General features: G+C 34.5%; 4 protein-coding genes across 7 annotated transcripts; 3 read left to right on the forward strand and 1 right to left on the reverse strand.

The window, feature by feature from the left end:
* Positions 1-474: 474 nt before the first annotated feature.
* On the forward strand, positions 475-3100 carry LOC102592322 (probable serine/threonine-protein kinase WNK11). Of its 2 annotated transcripts, none has more exons than XM_006346101.2 (3): positions 475-583; positions 1044-1544; positions 2482-3100. In XM_006346101.2, exons 1-3 carry the CDS (start codon positions 581-583, stop codon positions 2896-2898), a joined length of 921 nt encoding a protein of 306 aa, XP_006346163.1. In that variant the 5' UTR covers positions 475-580; the 3' UTR covers positions 2899-3100. The 2 variants fall into 2 exon arrangements, with proteins under 2 accessions (XP_006346163.1, XP_015163660.1); XM_015308174.1 differs by having other exon boundaries at positions 1050-1544.
* Positions 3101-5980: 2880 nt separating this feature from the next.
* On the forward strand, positions 5981-7765 carry LOC102595857 (probable inactive receptor kinase At4g23740). Its single transcript, XM_006346193.1, has 2 exons — positions 5981-7076; positions 7155-7765. Exons 1-2 carry the CDS (start codon positions 5981-5983, stop codon positions 7763-7765), a joined length of 1707 nt encoding a protein of 568 aa, XP_006346255.1.
* Positions 7766-8111: 346 nt separating this feature from the next.
* LOC102592665 (uncharacterized) lies at positions 8112-11642 on the reverse strand. Of its 3 annotated transcripts, none has more exons than XM_015308175.1 (2): positions 11443-11642; positions 8112-9668 (listed from the first exon to the last, which is right to left on the reverse strand). In XM_015308175.1, exon 2 carries the CDS (start codon positions 9645-9647, stop codon positions 8355-8357), a length of 1293 nt encoding a protein of 430 aa, XP_015163661.1. In that variant the 5' UTR covers positions 9648-9668; positions 11443-11642; the 3' UTR covers positions 8112-8354. The 3 variants fall into 3 exon arrangements, with proteins under 3 accessions (XP_015163661.1, XP_015163662.1, XP_006346164.1); XM_015308176.1 differs by having other exon boundaries at positions 11439-11642; XM_006346102.2 differs by lacking the exon at positions 11443-11642 and adding an exon at positions 11197-11403.
* Positions 11643-15539: 3897 nt separating this feature from the next.
* On the forward strand, positions 15540-22088 carry LOC102592999 (kinesin-like protein KIN12A). Its single transcript, XM_006346103.2, has 16 exons — positions 15540-15929; positions 16169-16303; positions 16774-16857; positions 16941-17066; positions 17149-17208; positions 17292-17345; positions 17440-17532; positions 17641-17736; positions 18222-18370; positions 18790-18939; positions 19104-19233; positions 19315-20226; positions 20317-20415; positions 20504-20638; positions 20727-21515; positions 21606-22088. The coding sequence occupies exons 1-16, from the start codon at positions 15636-15638 to the stop codon at positions 21870-21872; spliced, it is 3573 nt and encodes a 1190-aa protein (XP_006346165.1). The 5' UTR covers positions 15540-15635; the 3' UTR covers positions 21873-22088.
* The last annotated feature ends 567 nt before the right edge of the window (positions 22089-22655 follow it).

The following is a 22655-nucleotide window of genomic DNA, read 5'->3' on the forward strand; positions in this document are numbered from 1 at the left end:
GTAGAGGTGTGTTTTACGGCGGTCAATAGTTCGGAATGAAACTAATAATTTGCACCAGATTTAGGATTCTTTTTAGTAGTTCTCTCATAATTTAGATAGGTTAGAATTTTGTAATCAATAAACTTCAAATCCTGATCAGAACCTATCACAAAATTATCTTGAATCACTAAAAAGCCGTCCATTTTTTCTATTATTTGCATGGTCGGTTAAAATAAATACGAATTAAATATCATTTAGGTTTTTACTGGGCCGTATTTTTACCCAAAATATTTTCCCACGTGTAATCCGGATTCTGAAAATATTTTAATTTTCACCCAATCCGAGTAATTAATTGACCAGCAACTACTAAACCCAACTTTAAACCGTGGTTTAATAAACTTGGTCAACTAAAAGTCTAAACTTAACCATAGTGAAAACCTTCCTATAAATACCAGCAGCCATAAGCCCTTGAGTTTTTCTTTTTCCCATGCTTTATTGTTCTGTTTCATTACTTTTTTTGAGAAAAAAAGCAAAAGAGTTCAGCTTTTTCGCTTCTCATTTCATTGAAGAAGAAGACAAATTCACGTAACGTTCGCACTACATGGTAAAAATTTCTTTATTCAATTTAATTTTTTTGTTTTTATCGATAAATCCAACAGTTTAAACAACTGATTTTTCATTTTTTTGTGTTTTTTTTTTCATTTTTATGTTCGAATAGCTTGATTTTAGTTGTTTTTGCTATAAAAAGTGTAAAAAAAGGCTCATTTTTGAATAAAAATTGACGAGTAAATGCAAATGTTCGAATACATGCTTTTAGTTTTGTTTTCAATTTGAATAGTTTGGAATTTAGTTGTTTTTGCTGTAAAAAGCGTTGAAAAAAAGTTCAATTTTGGCGAATTTTGAAGAAAATTTGATGAATAAATCCAAATGCTCAAAAACATGCTTTTAGATTTGTTTTCAATTCGAATAGCTTGGAATTTAGTTGTTTTTGCTATAAAAAGTGTTATTTTGGTGAAAATTTCAACTAATTTGGAGTTTTTTTTTTTAAAAAAATCTGGGTGAAGGTGCAGAGCGTGAGTGTGGATCCGGATCGGGAATCGGAGCCGTTCATTGAACTGGATCCGACGGGGAGATATGGGCGGTACGACGAGCTATTGGGTTATGGAGCAGTGAAGAAGGTGTACAGAGCGTTTGATCAGGAAGAAGGGATTGAAGTAGCTTGGAACCAAGTGAAATTGCGTAATTTCATGGATGATCAGCAGGTGATTGACCGGCTGTATTCGGAGGTCCGGCTATTGAAAACTCTAAAGCATAAGAACATAATTGCATTGTACTCTGTTTGGAGGGATGAAAATCGCAACACGTTGAATTTCATAACAGAGGTTTGTACTTCAGGGAATTTGAGAGAGTATAGGAAGAAACACAAACACGTATCGATGAAGGCAGTGAAGAAGTGGTCTAAGCAGATTCTTAAGGGATTGAACTATTTGCATACTCATGAACCATGTGTTATTCACAGGGATCTCAATTGCAGTAATGTCTTCATTAATGGCAATATTGGTCAGGTATATCATTGACCTCTTGCTTTTTCTGATATTATATCATGTTTTGTCGAGCAGAGGGTCTATCGGAAACAATATATGTAGTTGGTGTTGCTTTATCTGTTATTCTATCATGTTTTGTCGAGCAGCCTGCAGGATCACCAGATATGTAATTGTTGTTGCTTTATCTGGTATTCCATCATGTTTAGTCGAGCAGCCTGCAGGATCACCGGCTATGTTGTTGTTGTTCCCTTATCTGTTATTCTATCATGTTTAGTCGAGCAGCCTGCAGGATCACCGGCTATGTTGTTGTTGTTCCCTTATCTGTTATTCTATCATGTTTAGTCGAGCAGCCTGCAGGATCACCGGCTATGTTGTTGTTGTTCCCTTATCTGTTATTCTATCATGTTTAGTCGAGCAGCCTGCAGGATCACCGGCTATGTTGTTGTTGTTCCCTTATCTGTTATTCTATCATGTTTAGTCGAGCAGCCTGCAGGATCACCGGCTATGTTGTTGTTGTTCCCTTATCTGTTATTCTATCATGTTTAGTCGAGCAGCCTGCAGGATCACCGGCTATGTTGTTGTTGTTCCCTTATCTGTTATTCTATCATGTTTAGTCGAGCAGCCTGCAGGATCACCGGATATGTTGTTGTTGTTGCTTTATCTGTTATTAGTATTATCCTTATCTTTATTAACTCTTCAATGTCATAGCTATTTTGTTCAACCAAAAAAGGATAATGTTGATTATACCTTTGATGATAGTATTTAATATATGCACATTATTGCATTGTTCTTATGGTAGTATTCATTTCACCAATTGTTATTTCAACTTGGAAAGAAAAAAAAGATTTGATTTTTATTTGATTCATGCTAGTCTTTATTGTTATCCATGTCTTAACTTTTTTATGAACTTCAGAATTTCGAAGGGAGTATGAATGATTGTGTTGTGTTTGTGAAATAGGTTAAAATTGGTGATTTGGGTTTTGCAACTATAGTAGGGAAGAGTCATTCAGCACATTCGGTTCTTGGAACCCCAGAGTTCATGGCACCGGAGTTGTATGATGAGGATTATACTGAGTTGATTGATATCTACTCGTTTGGGATGTGTGTTTTGGAGATGGTGACGTTGGAACTACCTTATAGCGAGTGTGATAACGTGGTGAAGATATACAAGAAGGTGATATCCGGAGTGAGGCCTAAGGCCATGGACAAGGTTAAAGATCCTGAGGTCAAGAAGTTCATTGAGAAGTGTCTTGCTCAGCCTAGGGTTAGACCCTCTGCTTCTGAACTCCTTCAAGACCCTTTCTTTAATGATATTAATGATGATGACGAAAATGACGATGAAGAGTATACTAGTAACAACTTTTGGCATGCTTAGATCAGCCATAGCTATTATTTGCTAGTATATTAGTTAGTTGTATTAGGCTTTGTTGTGGAGTTTGTGGTGTTGATTTGTTGCTTGTAGTGTTTTTGCCTTTTCTTCCAAAAAGAAGAAAAGAAAATGGTTTTGCTTTTTATTATGAAACTATTGCAAAAGAAAAGACAATAGAAAAGAGTGGATTTTGGTTAAGGAACTTGTACATACATTTGTTACTAAATACTATTTGAAGATTGAATGCTAGCTTGAATTCATTTCATTGTATTTCCGATTGGACAACACATGTAAATACTCACTCACACCAGATATTGATGCCAAATCATGATTACGTATGATTATACATGTATTAATTTGACGTAAACATGATAACCTTTCATACCCTTGAAGTGATAGGAGAACTAAATCTTCATATTGGGACAAGTCAAAAATTTGGAATTGGTAAAAGCAAAAATGGGGATTGATTCAAATTTTAACAAAAGGAAACAAAAATAACCTTTGGTATGATGTAATGGCTTTTTATTTATTTAGGAAAAAAACCTGAGGTGGAACTTGTAAGCAAAGTAAAGAAGCAGTTGACATATATACTCAAGTTGTCGCCACGCTGTCCAATTTTCTATTTGTTGGACTAAACAAATCCCATTAATTTTAAAATATTATTATAAAATTAATAAATAAAAAGACCAATAATATTTGTTGGCGTGTGTTGCATTTGCCATTTCCCACTTTAAACAAATCGAATCACAAAAGGATAAGTTAATACACACCACCACCAAAGTTTGTCGTGCGGTGTTGCGAAGTGATAAATATAATAAAAAATAAACATTCACTTTATCTCTTATGATTTTGTATATGAAATTAATTTGGATGTCAATTTTCATGTTTGATAAAAAATTTAGAATTTAAACCTCAAGAATAAAGTTATTTTTTATAAGAAATATATTGTATTCAAAATAAATTTTGAATTAAAATTGAATTAGTCGAACTTCAAATAAAAAAATTTATTAGCACTCATGGAAAAAGAAAAAGTTTGAAACGAAAAAGTAGGAAAAGGTCCAAAAAAGAAAAAAAAACAGCTGTTTTTTATACGGCGTAGGGCCATATGCAACATAATAATTTCTTCACAAGCGTCGACCGCCGGTTTGGTTTGTAGGGTCCAATAACGGTCTTTTTTTATTTCTCGCCCGTGTTCGATATCCGTATTATAGGGAAGTATATCAAGGATTTTTTCATATTTAAAATTTGAACTCGAGATCTTTAATAAAGGAAGAAATAACCTCATATACTGCACTATATTATTTAATGATGATATTTTCTATTCACGGTTGTATAAAATAAAAATAATACCTACCAAAATTAAGAAAAACGTAGTTGTAATTAGTATTTATATCAAATCATATCAATTTCTGATAAATTTTTAAAGAAAAAATCGTTTCATTTAAATAACTTGGATATTAAAAGATTATGCTCTTATTTGAAATTTTCTGGTGATGAGAACTCGTTTAATTAGTATTAATGTAATCATCACTTAAGCCATAATGCCTCACAAAAGCAGACAAGTGGCTGCTTCTCTGAAGAAAAAAATATGTTGGGCACGTTTTTCACAACACAATTTTTTATTAAAGGTGGTATTTGGACATAATATTTCTTTTTTGGTCTTGTTAATTCAGAAAAGGTTAATGTTTTTATCTTGTTAGTAATTAGTACTGATTATTAACTAATGAAGCAATTAAATATTTTTCGCATGTTAATGTACATGGGAGGACAAGTTAATCCGAAGTAATAAATTTGTTAAATATCTTTTATCTTGTTAGTAATTATTGATTAACGAATGTGATGCGATCTCTAAAGAAAGTGGTCAAATACGAAAATGGTATGTATTAGACATATCTAAAAAAAATGTTTGATACGTAAAATGTTGCCCCGTAAATGGAGGTGCGACAAATGGAGGAGTTAATTTTGATTTGTATTAAGCTTTAATGACAAACTACTTTCAAACCATGAAGTTGCCCAAACAATTCTGCTTCTACATCTATTGTAAGCACAACTCGGTGCTCTAAACTCCCATTATTTGTGTGGCCTATGGAAGGGCCAAATCATACTGGGTTCTATTGAATGAAACATTGCTTTGTATTTTTGTGAGAGTCTATTTACATGATCTGAACCCGTGATTTCCTAGTCGAATGGTGTGGACACTTACCGTTGAGGATGGGTTGTATGATAATATATCTTTTTTTGTTAGAAAGATAAGTAATAGCGTTTGGATGCCTAATCGTGATGCACGCGTATCGACATGGTATAGTATGGGTGTGAGATCCATATTGGATTAGGTCAATCGATTTTGGGTACTTCGATCAAAATTGACATGGAAATTCGGGACATACATTGTATAATGTAAAAGCTAAGGTGAAATTGAAGAAGATCATATAACTTGTATACAGAATTTCTACGTCAATCATTTCATCTCCTTCTTCTAACTCTCATCTTGATCAATATTTTCTCCTTGATGAAATACCTGGCACAGTGTGTCATAATTTAAACCAACAACTCTATTTTTAAATATTTGAACTATTTTTAGCCGAATCTCCGCACACATATCTGTCCCCCGAAATCTTAAAATTCGTGAAGGATCCGACCTCTAGACACCCGCACACCGAGTCCAATCAACTTAGATATTCATATTCTTGAAACATTTTCCTCTCCCACAAAACCAAGTAAAATAGCAATTCAGTCATAAACAATTATTGATTGAATACGTACGACCAATCCATTCTAACTAGAAAAATCGAAAATTCTTTGAACTTATAGGTAAGCTCCAATAGTAAAGACACCACAACCTTGTAATGTTCATAAAAGATATGATCTTTGTCCAATTCCTAGTCATTATAGTATGAATATGAATATTACAAGGTAGATTAGAGATCAAGTCAAAACATGAAAACATTGGAAACTATGAACAAAAACAAGGTCACAAAGACAAGAAAATACCAAAAAAATGGATAATACTATGTTGTGAAATCATATGTTAACACACTTAGTAACCTAGTACACTGTCAAACAACACCATTTCATCTTAGCTAAATAGATGGACAATCTTCTCAAGTTCATTGTAAGTGTTTTACTTTCTCTTCTTTTTATCAGATTCTGTAATGGAGGCGAGTTTATCGAATCCAAATCATTTATCAGTTTTCTTGTTGCTATTGATCCAAACAATGTACTAAACGTTGATCGAAATGCTTTGTTTTCTTACCCTTGTTACTACAAATTACATGGTGTTAAGTGTGATTTACGTTCCGAAGAAATCATAGAAATAAGACTTGAGAACATGAATCTTAGTGGTGTAATTGATGCAGAGTCACTCTGTAAACTCTCAAACTTGAGAGTTCTTAGCTTAGCTAGGAATAAGATTGAGGGAACTGTTCCTGAATCGATATCATCGTGTAAAAGTTTAACTGTTCTTGATTTAAGCAGCAACTTTCTTAGTGGAAACTCATTAGTACTAATGCAGTCATTGACAAGGATCAAGAATCTTAAAAAACTTAACATTTCTAAGAACAATTTCACTTCCTCACAACGTATGATGAGTCTACACGCGTTGAGACGTGTAACTATTAAAGAATCTTCATCTTCAACTACAGTAAGTGACGATAAGAAGACAAATAATCATCATGTGAGTCTGATGGTTTGGGTACTCATATCTCTTGGAACTGTGATTGTGTTAGTAGTTTTAGTATTCTTGTATATGAGATGTGTTGGGACAGTTAAGGATAAGGAGGTTATAAAGGAAGTAGTTGATTATCCGTCTCCTCGAAAAACTCCCTCAGATGAAGTTGTGGATGGAGTGTGTAACACTGAAGAGAAAAGCTCAGAACTTTACTTCTTCATGGAAGATGTTGAGAAGTTTACGATGGACGATCTTCTTGAAGCAACTGCTAACTTAACAAAACAAGGCATTTGCAGCAGCCTTTACAAGGTTCATATCAGTAGAAGTGGTGTGTTTGCTCTCAAGAGACTGAAGAAACTACAAGTGGGGTTCAAGGAGTTCTCGCGAACGATGAAAAAGATAGGGAGCTTGAAGCATCAAAATGTACTTCCACTTGTTGCTTATTACTCTAGCAATGATGAAAAAATGCTCATCTACAAATATCAGAACAGTGGAAGTCTACTAACACTTTTCGAAAGTAAGTAGTCAAGAACTTCAAATTTCTCATCTTGTAATTCAGAATTTTATATCATATTGTTGTTGTTTATTGTTGCAGATTATGCAGAGGGGAAATGGAACTTCCCGTGGAACTTAAGGCTGTCGATTGCAGTTGGCATAGCAAGAGGTTTCGCGTACATATACAGAAGTTCAAAGAAAGGCAATGTCATTCCTCATGGCAACATTAAGCCATCAAACATTCTATTAAGCGATAACGGGGAGCCATTGATAAGTGAGTATGGCTATTACAAATTCTTAGACCCTGACAAAAGTTGCCTCTATAAAGACAATGGTTATACAGCCCCTGAGAAAACGTTGACAGAAGAAACTGATGTCTATAGCTTCGGGGTGATTCTGCTGGAACTGCTAACAGGTAAAGTTGTGGAGAAGACAGGATTAGACCTTGTCAAATGGGTGAAATCTATAGTGAGGGAAGAATGGACTGGAGAAGTGTTTGATAGTGAAGTTGCCAACTATGAAATGTATGCTTTCCCTCTACTAAACGTTGCACTCAAGTGTGTGGATCGTTTGCCTGATGAGCGACCTACTATGACAGAGGTCTTGGAGATAATCGAAGAAATTGTGAATGATCAAGAAGACATTTCTCCTTCTTCTATGACTTCTTTTGAATCCACCCCTGGTTCAATGAAGCATGTGTATGCCCTTTAGTTTGAGAGCTTTCTTCTTTATGTATGTGAACTTTTACCAAGACTCTTTCAAGTTATTTTTCTGAAATGTGTGGCTAGTTGTGTGAAAGATTCGAAGTGAGTGGATGTAAGCAGAAACACTATTCATGTAAGTTTCATATCTTATAAAAAAAACAGTGTTTCTTCTGTTGACAATCAGCCTACAACAACACTTTTCTTCATCGAACTCGAGCTGATTACTTGTTGCAGAAACTAATATCAGACAATAGCATGCAAGGCAGGCACGACAAGGCCGGGAGGGGCGGGGGGTGTTTGTTGTCTCTAGACTGGAGTGTTGTAGTACACTAAGAATGAAATAGCACAGCACATATTCAAAATTATTCCAAGGGAAATGCTGAGCATAAATTAAGAACAAAGTTCTAATTAACTACAAGGTACTGATGAAGTAAAACAAGTCTTCAACAGACAAAAGTTGATTAGTTCAGAGCATTTTAAGCATTCACAAGATAAAATGGATAAATACCACATTCATAAAATCCTTAGTGTTCACTTATCCGTTTAGACTTGTTCCTAATCGCGCTATAGGTCATTCAAGAACCATTCACAAAAGCTTAGAAGAAAGCTCTGCTGCCATAGAACACCCGTGAGCTAGTGCTTTTGGGTGTTTGCGATGTCTGATCTGAACTTGAATTCTCAGAACTGGTTGTCCCATTTTCAATGTCCAGTGGAAGCTTCATCTTTGCCAATGACTCAGTAAATTGCTGCATACTTTTCATGTACATATCCACAATATCCTGTTGCACAACCTTTTGCTCTAGCTCAATGACCACTGGCTTTGGAAATGCACTGGGGGGCTTGCTTTCCGATATGTTGCTCTCAGCATTTCCAACATTATTTTTACCTGTGGGACATTCTTTAGAGGCAGACGCATATTCTTCCCCTGGAGACTTGGAAGCTCCTTGGGTCTCAGAGGACTGAGAGCCTGCAGGATGCGAAGCTGTTGGAGAGTCGATGGTTGATATGCTGCTAGGAGGCGAATCACGCTTTGGATATTGGTGGAAATTAGCAACCTCACTGGGAACATTTTCCATATGGACATCAACTTCTGGACTGAGCTGGTTTTCTGTATCAGAAGAGACCAAGCTATCCGAGCTTTGAGAATCTGGATTACTGCCTGGCATATTGAAATACTCGGAGACCATAAGATTATTCTCATTTACAATCTTAGGATCTGGGAACTCAATTTTGTCAAACTCATTTGGAAGGGACTCACGTGCTTCGCTGTCTGTCCGAGATGCATCAGTTTCTGATATGGGAAATGCAGGAATTTCAATAACTTCAGGTGAAGTTCCATTGTAGGAAAGGGACAAGTGCACAAATCCTGCTGGGGAGTGAAAGAGATCAGTCGACGAAAGAGAGAACTCTTTTTCTAGCTTTCCATTTTTCATGAAGATTTCAGATAGGGGGACTAGTGCAAATCCCAACAATTGGTCTTCCAAATAATTCCTCACCCTGCTCATCATCCATATCTCACATTTAACAGAACATTTTATCGTACGAACATTGAGCCTTAGATTTTCATTGAAGACTGGGCTTTTCCCACCGCCATTAATGGTTTGAGTGGAGACTGAACTTTCAGGATCACTTGTAAGGCAAAGTTTTGCATAAACATCTTGTTTATGGTAAATGCAGATGTTGTGGATATCTCTAGCCTGATGTACGTACACGTCGAGAACACCAATGAAGTCCTCCATGTTGCAGACTTCGGCCTCCTCTCTATGAGCAGAAATTCCCCGGGATAGGCCAGAAGGGTTCTTGCTGAAAAATTCATTGCTTTGCTTCTCAGAGTCCGCGAAAACGGAGGAACCCTTAAATGGTGACACAACAGACTGTGGAGAATCCATGAAGCTGACCGCAAATAGAACCTGAGAAAATCGAAGGATAAGATCAATATCAGATATCACATCGGCTAAAACTGAACACATAGCTATGAGCAAAAACTGAAAAATCTCCATAAATTAAATAGCATATAACAGAGGACCGACTAGTAATTGAAGGAGTAGATATATATATGTTTTTAAAACAAACTTGTTTTGGAGCACATAACAGCTATACTGGAGTTTGCCATAAGAACTAGCCCCCCACGAATGGTCCCTCCACACTACATGTCACAGCCCAAACCCATGATACGTATTATCCGCTTTGGCCCAACAGACCTCATGGATTTGTCCCTTGGGCTATGCAATCATCGAGCCAAAAAGTGTGCTATCACGTGAACTTGTGTTATACCTTATAAAGCTCTTAAACTTTCCTCTCCTATTTCAATGTGGAATTCACCTAATGTGTAACATGCTCCATCAAACAAAAACTAGCAGCTTTATTTAAAGTGAAAACCTTAACGAATAAACTCGTTAACCTAACTCAGATACATATTTGGACCAAGTGACAAGAATTCAGAGCTCATAAATGATAGCATGGCAAATGAAGGATCAAAGATAACAACAAGATCATGTTAAGAAGAAGAAGAATTCCACACAGGTACAATTCATAACCGAAAGAAGTAAATGGAAACAAAAATGCAATCTTTTTCCTCGAATAGAACAAAAATAACCCTAAAGTGAAAGATTGAGATTGGAGCAACATGTTAATTAATTTTAAGATGAAGGATAATATAGCATAGAATGGGCAGAAACAGTCAAAATTATGAAATATACCGAAATTATGCTAAAGAATCAACACAATCATACTTAATACCATATAACCAAAACCATAAGCTCCTAAAAAAAGAAAAAAAAGAAGCCAAGTGATGTAGGCCGTCTACCCTGATACAAGCATCATTGGTTGATTCCACCACTCGAACATGACCTATAGGTCACACGGATACAACTTTACAGTTGTTCCAAGTCTACCCTTCAAGAGCATAAACTCATCAACAAGCACAAATTCAGAATCTAGTCAACTAGTTAACTCAATCAATTCTCCTAACTTTAAAAAGACTTCAGCTTTACTCATACCAAACTGAAAAAAGATAAAAGGAAGGAGAGGCAAAACCTCAAAACACACCAAAAAGAATCACTTCAAAACTCAGGTTCCCTCCTTAAAGTAACAAATCACACAGCTCTGATCTTAAAAATAAACAGAACCGCATGAAGTATTCACTATCCAGCACCTCTGAGAAGCAAATAAAGCTACAATCTTAACTTCCTCCCAAAGTGTTAAAACTTAACTCAGACACCAAAGACAAACAAATAAAGCTACAAAATAAAACCCCATAAAGTATTAACCATCCAGCACCTCAGAGAAGTAAATAAAGCTGCAATCTTTAACTTCCTCCCAAAGTGTTCAAAACTAAACTCAGACACCAAAGATAAAATAAATAAACCTACAAACAGAACCCTATAAAGTGTTTAACTATCCAGCACCCATGAGAATGCATAAAGCTACAATCTTTACCTTTCTCCTCAACTATTCAACTTAAATCCAGCACCAAATCTAGATAAAAAAAAGAAGCTACAATCTTTAACCCCTTTTCCCCTTCAAGACAAAAAAACACAAAACTTACCTCAAAATCAAGAACAGAAAACAGTCTCAACACATAAACAAAACAAGTGCAAAATCAAGAATTGAGCAAAAACCAGAACAAAGTCAAAGAATAACAACACAAAAAACTAAAAGTCCATGAACACAATTCTTACTTACAGATTGAGTCTCTGATTATTAAGCCAAAAAACTATCCAAAAGAGTAAACTTTTATGGAAAAAGAAGAAAACCCAACTCAAAAAACGAAGCAAAGGAGAAGAATAATTGAAATTTGCAGAGAATAAAATCAACAAGAATGATGATAGTGGATTTGGAAGTTTGTCAGAAAGTCCCCCTAAATATTTGTGCTCTAATTTTGTACTATCTGTTGGAATTTTATACTATTTTTTGTAGATCAGTATTAGGATTTGTTTTGCATTTTTTAATACAAAAAGTTTAGTATTAGCCCCACAGTAGACGCCGACCCATTGCCATTGGCTCACTACTCCAATCAATGAATGGACTTTTTAGTGCGTTTAAACAGTTGGTGTCTGCACATTGGAGCGTGTCTTACTACCTGCAAATTTCTTGGGATGTGACAAATTATACATTAAGATAACCGAGAGTTTATCGAAAATAATATTTTTGTATCTGATAATAGAGTTTCGCTAGATATGTTGTTGTTATATTTTGATTAATCAGGCTTAATATATTGACAACTTTTTAAATTGTGAAAATAATCTCTTGAATGATATTTTCTTATTTTTTATGGGTGAAAACAAAGATCTTTCGTAAAAATGAGTTTGTGAAATGCTATAAAATTAAAGTATAGGTAAATTTCATTTGGATACTCTTTTGTTTAAAGTTGGAACAAAACTCAGACGTCTATAACTCTATATAGACTATGTTATCTCGTTAATTATATATATTAGCTTCAATTTGGAACAAGTTAGAGATTTTATGACTTATTGAGACCACACACAAAAGTTTTTATCAAAATTTAAACAAAGAATGCTTAATAGAAACATGTGTTCAGATGTTTAATTGAAATAATTTGTAGTTTGAATATCTAAATGAAATTTACTGAAAAGCTTAAAAGGTAATCAAAACACATATAAGATTTGAACTTTGATAAACATATAGCATAAATACAAATTGGTGTCAAAACTATTGAATTCAACGAAATAAATAAATTCAAGTCTACAATTACTTTACGAATATTCTCACACTTTACATACGTTATACTTTCTTCCATGAGTCGACTTAAGATAGCTACATTCAAAACTTTAACAACTCAAAATTCACATTCATCGAAGATAGACTAAACTTTAAAAACTTTGTAAACATCAATTATTTTTAAAATAACAATCCAAAAAAATGAACATTGGAAGAGGAATCTTGAAACAACATTTTTCATCATTTTCAATAAATATGGACGTAGAAAAAATTAGCACAAGAATACGAAAATGTAGCCAAAGTTTCTCCCTTTAATATTTTTTTCGTCAAAAAATATGACGTTTTCACATGACTTATTTTTTGTATGACACTTTTTGGTGTAGAAAAAAAGACAAAAGGATAAGGTTCAAAAAAAAAGGGAAAAAAACGTCACGGGTGACCATATTCTATGTTTTATAAAACTTGTATTTTATTCAAATCATGACCACCAAAGTTTGAGATAAAATAATATTTTAATTAAATTTGATTTAAAAAAATTGTCTTTAAATATTTATTTGGTTATAGATTGTGGAATATATTTTGAAAATCCGCATTTAGAAATTCATTCACTAGCAAAATTCAAAAAGAATAAATTCAAGTAGAATATAGATTTGAAACACAACTTTAAAATCCAGACCAAATAAGAGTTAGATATATTGAGTTCAAACAATAAAAAGGAGGTGATTCTTTTTAAAATTATTTATTATGAATAACATTTTATGTACTAAAGTACTTCACTTCTTAATTTGAATTTGAATTTGAATTAATCAAGACAATAAAATAAAAAGGGGTACTAAAAGGATAGTTTACGTTTAGCAAAATTTAATAATTTTAACTCAAACTCTATATTTATATTAAAATTTTGATTCAACATGTATAAAAAAATACTATATTCAGATTTTGAAACTCAATAAACTAACAAATTTATAATTATAACTCTAACTAAAAATTTGACTAATATTGAAAGTGAATACGAAACACCAAATGAAAAATCTAACACGAAAAACTTGTTCCTTTTGGTGGAGCCCTATGAAAAAATATCATAGTTTCTCCGCTAATTGAGGTTTTTTTATTCATTAAGAGCATACCATCTTTTTTAAAACTATATTTTGTTTAGTATAATTTGCCACATAATTCAAAGTATTAGGCCTACTACCCCAATAATCCAAAAGCTAAAGTGATATATAATATGGGGTCACCAAAAGTTGGATCTTTTTATTAAATTTATTGGTCCCCTTGAATTTTATATAAAGTCATCTAAGATCAAATTGGACTTTTTTTGCTCATATATTCTTGCTCTTCTTCATCTTTTCTAGAATTTTTCAACGGTTATTTGTTTAGAATTACGATTCTAAATATTTCGATCAACTAGTTTATAAAAAAATATATAAAATATATAGATTTATATGTTTATTACTAAATATACATGTACTATGTACATTGTATATACATGATTAATGTATAAGTTATATATATTTTGACCATATTAATAAATTAATTATCGAACGATATATATCATAATTTTCTTGGTAAATTAAAGTAAGATTAGTGAGAAATTACGGTGAGGAGATATTATTTTTTTAAAAGTTGAAAGTATTTTCCCATTATTATTTTTCTTTTTCCCCATATGATTATGTCCCATTCAAAACTATTATCACTTTTTCCGACTTTAACAATTTGTCTTTAGTTTAACAATTAAGGTTAAGACAAAGGAAATTAAATAGTATAATCTTGTATTTAAATTTTAACCACCTTTAATTAGAGGTTTCTGATTGCAGCTCCAAATTATTTCTCCTTTAGTGATCAGTATGGAAAATGTAATCATGTTAACTAGGTCAGTAGATATTGAAAAACGGATGATTATAATTAAAATGATCTGAATACTTTATTATTAAAAAATGTTATGATCAAACAAATAAATTTCATCTATCTTTTAATTAAAAATTTCGCTTTCATACCCCAAGATAATGAAATAATATATTATTTGAATCTAAATTAGTCGAATCATAATGATTATGGAAAAAAATCTTGATACTTCTCTATAAAGTGCCCAATTTGATGACTTCACTTATCCATAAAGTATGTTTGACACTTGTTATTTCATTGTGTAGTGCCACTGTTAGGTACGTTATTTAAAATGCTGCAATTTTGACTTTGTTACCCCTCAGCCCCCCACCCACCCCTAATCAATTACAACCCCCAACCAACATTATCCCCCATAATTATCTATTTTTTTCTAATTATTAATGTCATTAGCAATTTAGCATACACTAACACATGTGTAAATAAAGTATTATGGCTTGGAGTAAAATTAAAATGATATTTGAATTATAATTGCTAATTGTAATTTATCTTTGCATCATCTACTTATTTCCCAATTCAACAATATTGTATGCTTCATATGATGTTGATTTAATTTAATTCATCAACAGGTCACTCAAATAGAAAGTTCAAATTGCTTCTACTGTTATTTTTTCTTCTTCATACCTTCTAATTTAAAGTTTCAAATCGACAAAACCTAACTCTGCATTCAAACATCTTATTAGTGATTGAAACTTCAAACACGAAGGTTTATAGTTTGATTCTAAATGACTAAATTTTAAGACTGTATACACTTCAACTATTCCTTAAATAGAGGTCCTAAAATGTCTATTTGTGCAATTCTCCCTCCAAATTCCGTAAATTTCACAAACAACAACTTTTTCGTCTTTACAATTAAAAAATAGCCACTATCATGGAGTTTTTAAGCTCCACAGCCCACATGAAACTCCGAGACATTGTCATGGAAACTTAAACTCGATGACATTGGCAATTTTAAAAAACAAACCAAAAAGTGATCAGTTAACGCTATTTCTAAGTTCATCAAGTCTTAGAGGGCCTTACTTTACATAGGTCTTGGCCCAACATCTATATAAGGCCCAAAAAAAATAATCCTACAATTGAAAATATAGTGTAATTAAGAGGATAAATTGGTCAATTTCCTCTCTCAATTTGAACATTTAAAATCTCAATCAAGTAACGGTCATATTTCTTCACAATATACATCTTTTAACGTCTCTCAAATTCCCCAAATCTCACCATTCAAATTCTTCCTCTCCATTTTTCTCTTCTCCTCCGCCGCCACCGCCGTCAAAATCACGCTCTCTCTTAGTTCAAAAATGTCAGAAAACAGATTCTTAGGCAACATTTCTGCCTCTTCGTTCCGAAATCTACTTCCAAAATCAGTTTCAACTAAGAAAAAGTTGAGTTCAAGCCGATTTAAACACAAAATGAACAGTGAAAATGTTGCTCCTATAGATCCCAACATTCAGATCAGTGATCCACCGTTGTTACCTACAAGTTCGATACTTAAAAAACCCGTCTTGAAGACGATTGATAGTGATGTATCGGCAGAACTCACCAGATCTGTTGCACAGGAACAAACATCAGAAGCTCCTGATCCACCAGTTAAGGTAAAATGATAAATCCTTGCTGATTTTAGTTAGGTGGTCGAGGAAAGAGGTGAATTCAGGATTTAAACTTAATACTGTTAAAATTATGGGTTCAAATCTAGTATTTATTGAGATTTTAATAGGATTTTATGGACTGTGGGTTTATCTATTCCCTTGTTTTACTGAATTTCTTCCATTTTTGTTGTGCTTTTTGAGCTATAAATGATCTGTATGTGCTCTGTATGCTGGGTGTTTGACAGGTTGTTGCAAGGATTAGGCCTGCTAATGGTATTGAGAGTGGAAGCCAAGCTGTTCGCAAAGTTTCTGATACCTCAGTGTGCGTTGCTGATAGAAAGTTTAACTTTGACATGGTTTTTGGTTCAAATTCGAATCAGGTTGGTAAATTTAACTCCTAAGTTTCTGCCTTGCAAGCTTTTTTGAATCAATTGTGCTTTTAGATGGTGCTTAGTTCATTTGGTGTCATAATCCTTTTCATTTTAATGTCTGATGTTTGTAATTAAGGAGGGTACTTAGCTAAGAGTTGAGCAATGGAAGAAAATAAAGGCAATAACCCATAGTGTCTAGTTAGAATAATTTAGTTGTTGTTACACTTACATTAGTCAAATAGAGGTAAGTGAGAGATCTAGACCCTCTAGTTTTAGAGAAGTATTAAATTTACATGAAGAGATCCAAATAGAATTGTAAAATATATAGAGTGATACATATAGTCCACCCCTACTAGTTTGGGCTAGAGGCTTATTTGTTTTTATTAAAGAGGGCTCTGATTTTGCTGAATGCTGATGTTACAAGGTTCAAATAATAGAGGGATTTTTCTTATTTAAGCTGTTTTTTCTCATGATAACAGGAAGACATATTTCAATCGGTTGGTGCCCCTTTAGTTAAGGATGCATTGGCAGGTTACAACACTTCTCTCTTAGCTTATGGACAGGTTAGTTTTACTTGTAATGTTTCATTTTCATTGTGTCACAACAAATCTGTATCTGATGGCTGAAGTGATTCTTTTGGTGATAGACCGGAAGTGGCAAGACTTATACAATGTGGGGACCTCCTAGTTCCATTGTTGAAGTTCCATCACCTAATGGTCTTCAAGGCATTGTGCCGCGCATTTTCCAGACGTTGTTTTCTAGCATACAAAAGGTAAGTTCCTTATCCAGTCAAAGATTAAAACTGAACACTGTCAAGACATTTCTGATATTTAGATAATTCCTTGATTGATCAGGAGCAAGAGAACTCTGAAGGTAAACAGATAAATTACCAGTGTCGTTGCTCATTCCTAGAGGTATGTATTTTAAATATTTACCCTTCCTCACATATGATGCATACTTGTTCCAAGTCCAATCATGTCACACTTCTTCTTTCCAGATATATGATGAACACATTGGGGATCTACTTGATCCTACACAGAGAAACTTAAAGGTTAGTTGCAAATCTTGGAACACAATATTGTTCTAGCCGCTATTCACTATATGAAAAATAGAATGCTGAAGATTCGTCTTTTTGGTTATTCCAGATAATGGATGATCCAAGAGTTGGATTCTATGTTGAGAACATAACTGAGGAATATGTGTCTACCTATGAGGACGTATCCCAAATGTTGATTAAGGTGCACGGGCCTATCATAATTCTTTGAACTATTTTGTAGTTCTGTCAGAATGCTTTTTTAGCTTTCACTTGTCTTATTGTTTCTTATTCTTTTGCATTTGAATTGTAGGGCCTTTCAAGTAGAAAAGTTGGATCAACGAGCATCAATTCGAAGAGTTCTAGGTCCCATATTGTTTTTACCTGCGTCATTGAGTCCTGGTGCAAGGTATCTTCCAACAATGATATCTGGTTTCTTGTGTGTTTTGTCAGGAAGAAATTTTATACATTTTTCTTGTGTGTTTTGTCAGGAAGAAATTTTATACATTTTTCTTGTGTGTTTTGTCAGGAAGAAATTTTATACATTTTTCTTGTGTGTTTTGTCAGGAAGAAATTTTATACATTTTTCTTGTGTGTTTTGTCAGGAAGAAATTTTATACATTTTTCTTGTGTGTTTTGTCAGGAAGAAATTTTATACATTTTTCTTGTGTGTTTTGTCAGGAAGAAATTTTATACATTTTTCTTGTGTGTTTTGTCAGGAAGAAATTTTATACATTTTTCTTGTGTGTTTTGTCAGGAAGAAATTTTATACATTCATCTTCTTTTCAAACCCCGGAATTCATATTACCTTCTAATTTCTCACTCTAAAATTTTATCTTCATAGTTGAAGACCTTTAATCTTTTCAAGTGCCTAATAAAACAATATTGCTTCAGGAGTCCTCATCAACGTGTTTTGGTAGCTCAAAGATGAGCAGAATGAGCCTTGTTGATCTTGCTGGATTTGACAAAAATATACCTGATGATGCCGGTAAACAGTTTGTTAAGGAAGGGAAGTACGTAAAGAAGTCCACATCACTGCTCGGGTATGGTTTATACATACATTTTACTGTTTGTTCTTGCATGTTGTGGCTGTAGACTTAAAAAATCATTTGATGTTTATTGTCTTTGCACTCAAACTTTCTTACATATTATATTGCCATTTGCCAACATTATTGCCTTAAGTTTCAAAATGTTTGCATTCTCAAAGTGATGCCTTCGTGCTGTATGCTAAGCCAAAAGTGTAGGCAGAGGACTTGATAAGTGACTCTAAGGAAGGAGTTGATAGTCTGTTCATAAATTAGCTCATAAATGTTAAATCTACTGTAAAAAATGGCCATATTTTCTGTGAAATCTATTTATCATTGATGTATAACACAAGTGTTATGCTTTGAAAGAAAATATAATAGAGTTCCAGTTATTTAGGCATGTTACTGCTAGTTAATTGTTTCTTAAACTGGTGCAGGCATTTGGTTAATGTCCTCTCTGAAAGGAGTCAGTCCAGGAAACTTGAGGATGTTTCGTACAGCAGTTCCACTTTGACTCATTTAATGAGAGAATCACTTGGAGGGAATGCTAAACTCTCCGTCATATGTGCTATCAGCCCAGAAAACAAGTATTTCCCTTTTCAACTCACTTAGTTTTTCTGTATAAATACTACAGAGATGCTTCATGCTTTTCAATATTACAGAAATTCTGTTACCTATGACGTGCATGAAACTAGCACATTAGATGCTTAAAATCTTTTAAATGCCACTAATTTGAGGAACATTTATGCAGGCATAATAGTGAAACAGTAAGCACTCTGAGATTTGGGAAACGGGTGAAACTCATACCAAATGAGCCATTGGTAAATGAAATAACAGAAGACGATGTTAATGGCCTGAGTGATCAGATTCGCCAATTGAAGGTACTTTCACTTGTCTCACTGGGGCAGCTGCTCATCCGATTCCTCTAGAACATAAACTGTATCTGACTTTATTGCTTACAGGAAGAGCTTATAAGAGCTCGGTCAAGTGCAAGCATTTCAGTCGGAAGCAACTATGGATCCTTCAGAGGACCAAATGTACGTGAAAGCTTGAATCAGTTGAGAGTGAGCCTTAACCGTTCACTGATCTTACCTAACATAGATAATGAGCGTGAAGAAGAAGAGGTTCACATAAATGAGGATGATATAAAAGAACTACAGCTCCAGATCGATAACTTACGTGGTTCACGTGGAAATAACTCAAACTCTCTCAAGTATTCATCTGGAGAAAGTGAACACTATATCAGCTGTTCAGAAGAAAGTGAAGGTGAAGAAATTAACTCAGAAGAGATACTGGAGGAGACCCTTGATGCTGACCACGAGATGGAAACACTGCAGCCTGAATACTGTAGCAGCATCTCAATCGGCCCATCTCGCCATTCTGCTGATCTTCCGGGCCCGGTGTTATCTGAGTCCCCAAAGTTTCGGAACATGCAGAGGAAGAGCTTAATTATCTCCAGTGAAGATAATATTCAATGTTCCTCCAAAAGTTCTGAATTGCCGTCCCTACCACAGAAACAAGACCTTGTCCAGTCTTCTTTGAGGTCCAGCAGAATATTTCCTGGGCCAACTGAATCCTTGGCTGCCAGTCTACATAGAGGACTAGAGATCATTGATTATCACCAAAGGAATTCCGCATCAAATAAATCTTTAGTTTCCTTCTCTTTTGAACATTTGGCAGTGAACCCAAGCTCAATGTCAAATGATAAGGCAAATGCTTCTATTCAAACATCATCCGAAGAAGGACAAACTTCTCCTTTTGTAGCCACTTCATTTCTGTGCCCAAAGTGCAAGACGAAAGCAACTTCCTCTAGTGTTGTTAAGGATAGCACTGGGACATGGATGGTCCCCATGGAAGGGGCAAGTACGGAACAAGTAAGTATAAAAATGAGTTGCTTGAGTCTCTTTTATTAGCTAGCTCATTGTGAATGTTGAAGTTAAATGTTATTCTACCTTCTTTGGCAGGATTCGGAGAAAGTTTTGTTCCAAGCTCTAGAGAGAGAGAAGCAGCTTGAAAGTGTATGCAAGGATCAAGCAGACAAACTTGAGCAGCTAAACCAACTAGTAAGAGTTCTTTCACTCTAGTAATTTGTTTCAATATGACAGAAAATTACCTAAAGTTTGACATCTATTATGAATCTTGTCCTTGCAGCTAGCACACTGTAAATGCACAAAAGAACAGAGTTCTCTAGTTGACTGTGGCAACGATGTTGTTGATCTCCACGACAATGAGAATCAAGCTTCACTAATCTATCAGAATGGGAGTCAATCACCCAACATCCCAAAGGTGAGTGCTGTTTTTAGCTTTCTTTTATTGGAGTTGAGCTTTTTCCCATTTTTCTTATTATTTACTTGCGCCTTGTGGTTTGCTTCAGCTCCTGAAGTGGGATGATGAAAGTCCTGAGCCTGAAGCTGCAGGAGAGAAGTATGAAACTAAAGAAATTCAGGGCAATGTGGAAAACTGTGGTGGGAAAAAAATGTTTGATATGGCTGAGAGAGAAGCACTACTTGAAGAAATTGGAGGCCTAAGGTCCCAATTGAAGTCAGATGGAGCATCTACAAATAAATCAATTGAAAGAACCAGATCCTCTTTGTTAGCACAATCAATGCAGCTGAGAAAGAGTGGTGTATATGCAGCTACAAGTTCTGGTGAAGAACTTGAGAAGGAAAGAGAAAGATGGACTGAAATGGAGAGCGAGTGGATTTGTCTAACTGATGAGCTTAGAATTGATCTTGAGGCTTATCGCCAGCGTGCAGAAAAGGTGGCAATGGAATTAATGTTGGAGAAGAAATGCACAGATGAGTTGGATGATGCCCTCAAAAGATCGGTCTTTGGGCAAGCCAGAATAATTGAGCATTATGCAGAATTACAGGAGAAGTACAATGACTTAGCTGAGAAGCATAAGTTGATCTTGCAAGGGATACAAGATGTGAAAAATGCTGCAGCAAAAGCAGGAAAGAAAGGTCATGGTGCTCGTTTTGCCAAATCTCTTGCTGCGGAGCTCTCAGCTTTGAGAGTGGAAAGGGAAAGAGAGAGGGAAATGCTGAAAAAGGAGAATAAAAGCTTGAGAGTTCAACTTAAAGACACTGCTGAAGCTGTTCATGCTGCAGGAGAACTTCTTGTTAGATTGAGAGAAGCTGAGGAAACAGCTTCACTTGCTGAGGTAATTTTGCATTTAAACATGGACACACACCGGTCTATTCAATTACATAACTCATTGTTTTGATCAAACATTTCTTTACTTTTTTTACAGGAGAACTTTACACAATCAAAGGAAGAGAATGAGAGATTGAAGAAGCAAATAGAGAAGCTGAAGAGAAAACATAAGATGGAGATGATAACAATGAAACAGTATCTTGCTGAGAGCCGATTGCCAGAAGCAGCGTTGAGACCGCCAATTTACAGGCAAGACTCTGATGTAGCAAACAATGACAACAACAACACCATCCAACATTCTGAGTACGATGATGATCAATCATGGAGAGCAGAATTTGGTGCCATTTATCAAGAACACATATGAGACATATTTGATTGAACTATGGAAACAGGCGAAGACCCTGCTTGGGACTTTGCTGACAACTTTCTAATCTTTGATCACACCTTAGTGTTTATTTAGGGATGAATTGGTTGTATTCTTATTGATTTCATCATTCTTTTGAGACTTGATTGACCAGATTTGACGTTTGTTGTGAGCTGTTTCTTCAGCTTGTTAATAATAATGCTTGATGTTTCCTAATGTGTACCTAAGTATCGTAAAAAGTCATTCAACTTTATGCAAGTATACTTTCTATAATAAAGCCTACGAGATGAATTGGACCTCAATCCGAAGAGCGATTTACTTAGCGCTCTGGTGGAAAGATTGAAAGAATGGAACTCCAGCTCACTGATTGAGCTAGCTAGAAGCTGGAACTAAATTGAAACTTTTTCTTTGATACTTGAGCAAAATTGAGTGACTTTTGATACGTAGTAACTTTGAGTGACTTTTCCGTTATAAAAATAGCTTTAAGTGTAAATTAACTGCAACACGATAAAAGTTGCGTGAAGTTTTCGATGTCCATTTTGTCTCGCAATAATGTAAGCAATGAATTTCTGACACAAATATCGATTAACTTTGTTCATTAATGTATTAATAATAAGTTCGTACTTTAAACATGTGTGAAGAAATCTCCTAATATTTTAACTTGCGCTGGGGTTAAACACAAGACCTCATAATTTCAACATATTTCATTGACCACTAAATTCTTCAACCTTGAGTATGAAATACTAATTGACACTTGCTCATAGTTAATATGTTTTTGAGAAA

The sequence above is a fragment of the Solanum tuberosum genome, unplaced genomic scaffold (genome assembly GCF_000226075.1).
Source record: "Solanum tuberosum cultivar DM 1-3 516 R44 unplaced genomic scaffold, SolTub_3.0 scf00076, whole genome shotgun sequence".
Taxonomy (NCBI): Eukaryota; Viridiplantae; Streptophyta; class Magnoliopsida; order Solanales; family Solanaceae; genus Solanum; species Solanum tuberosum.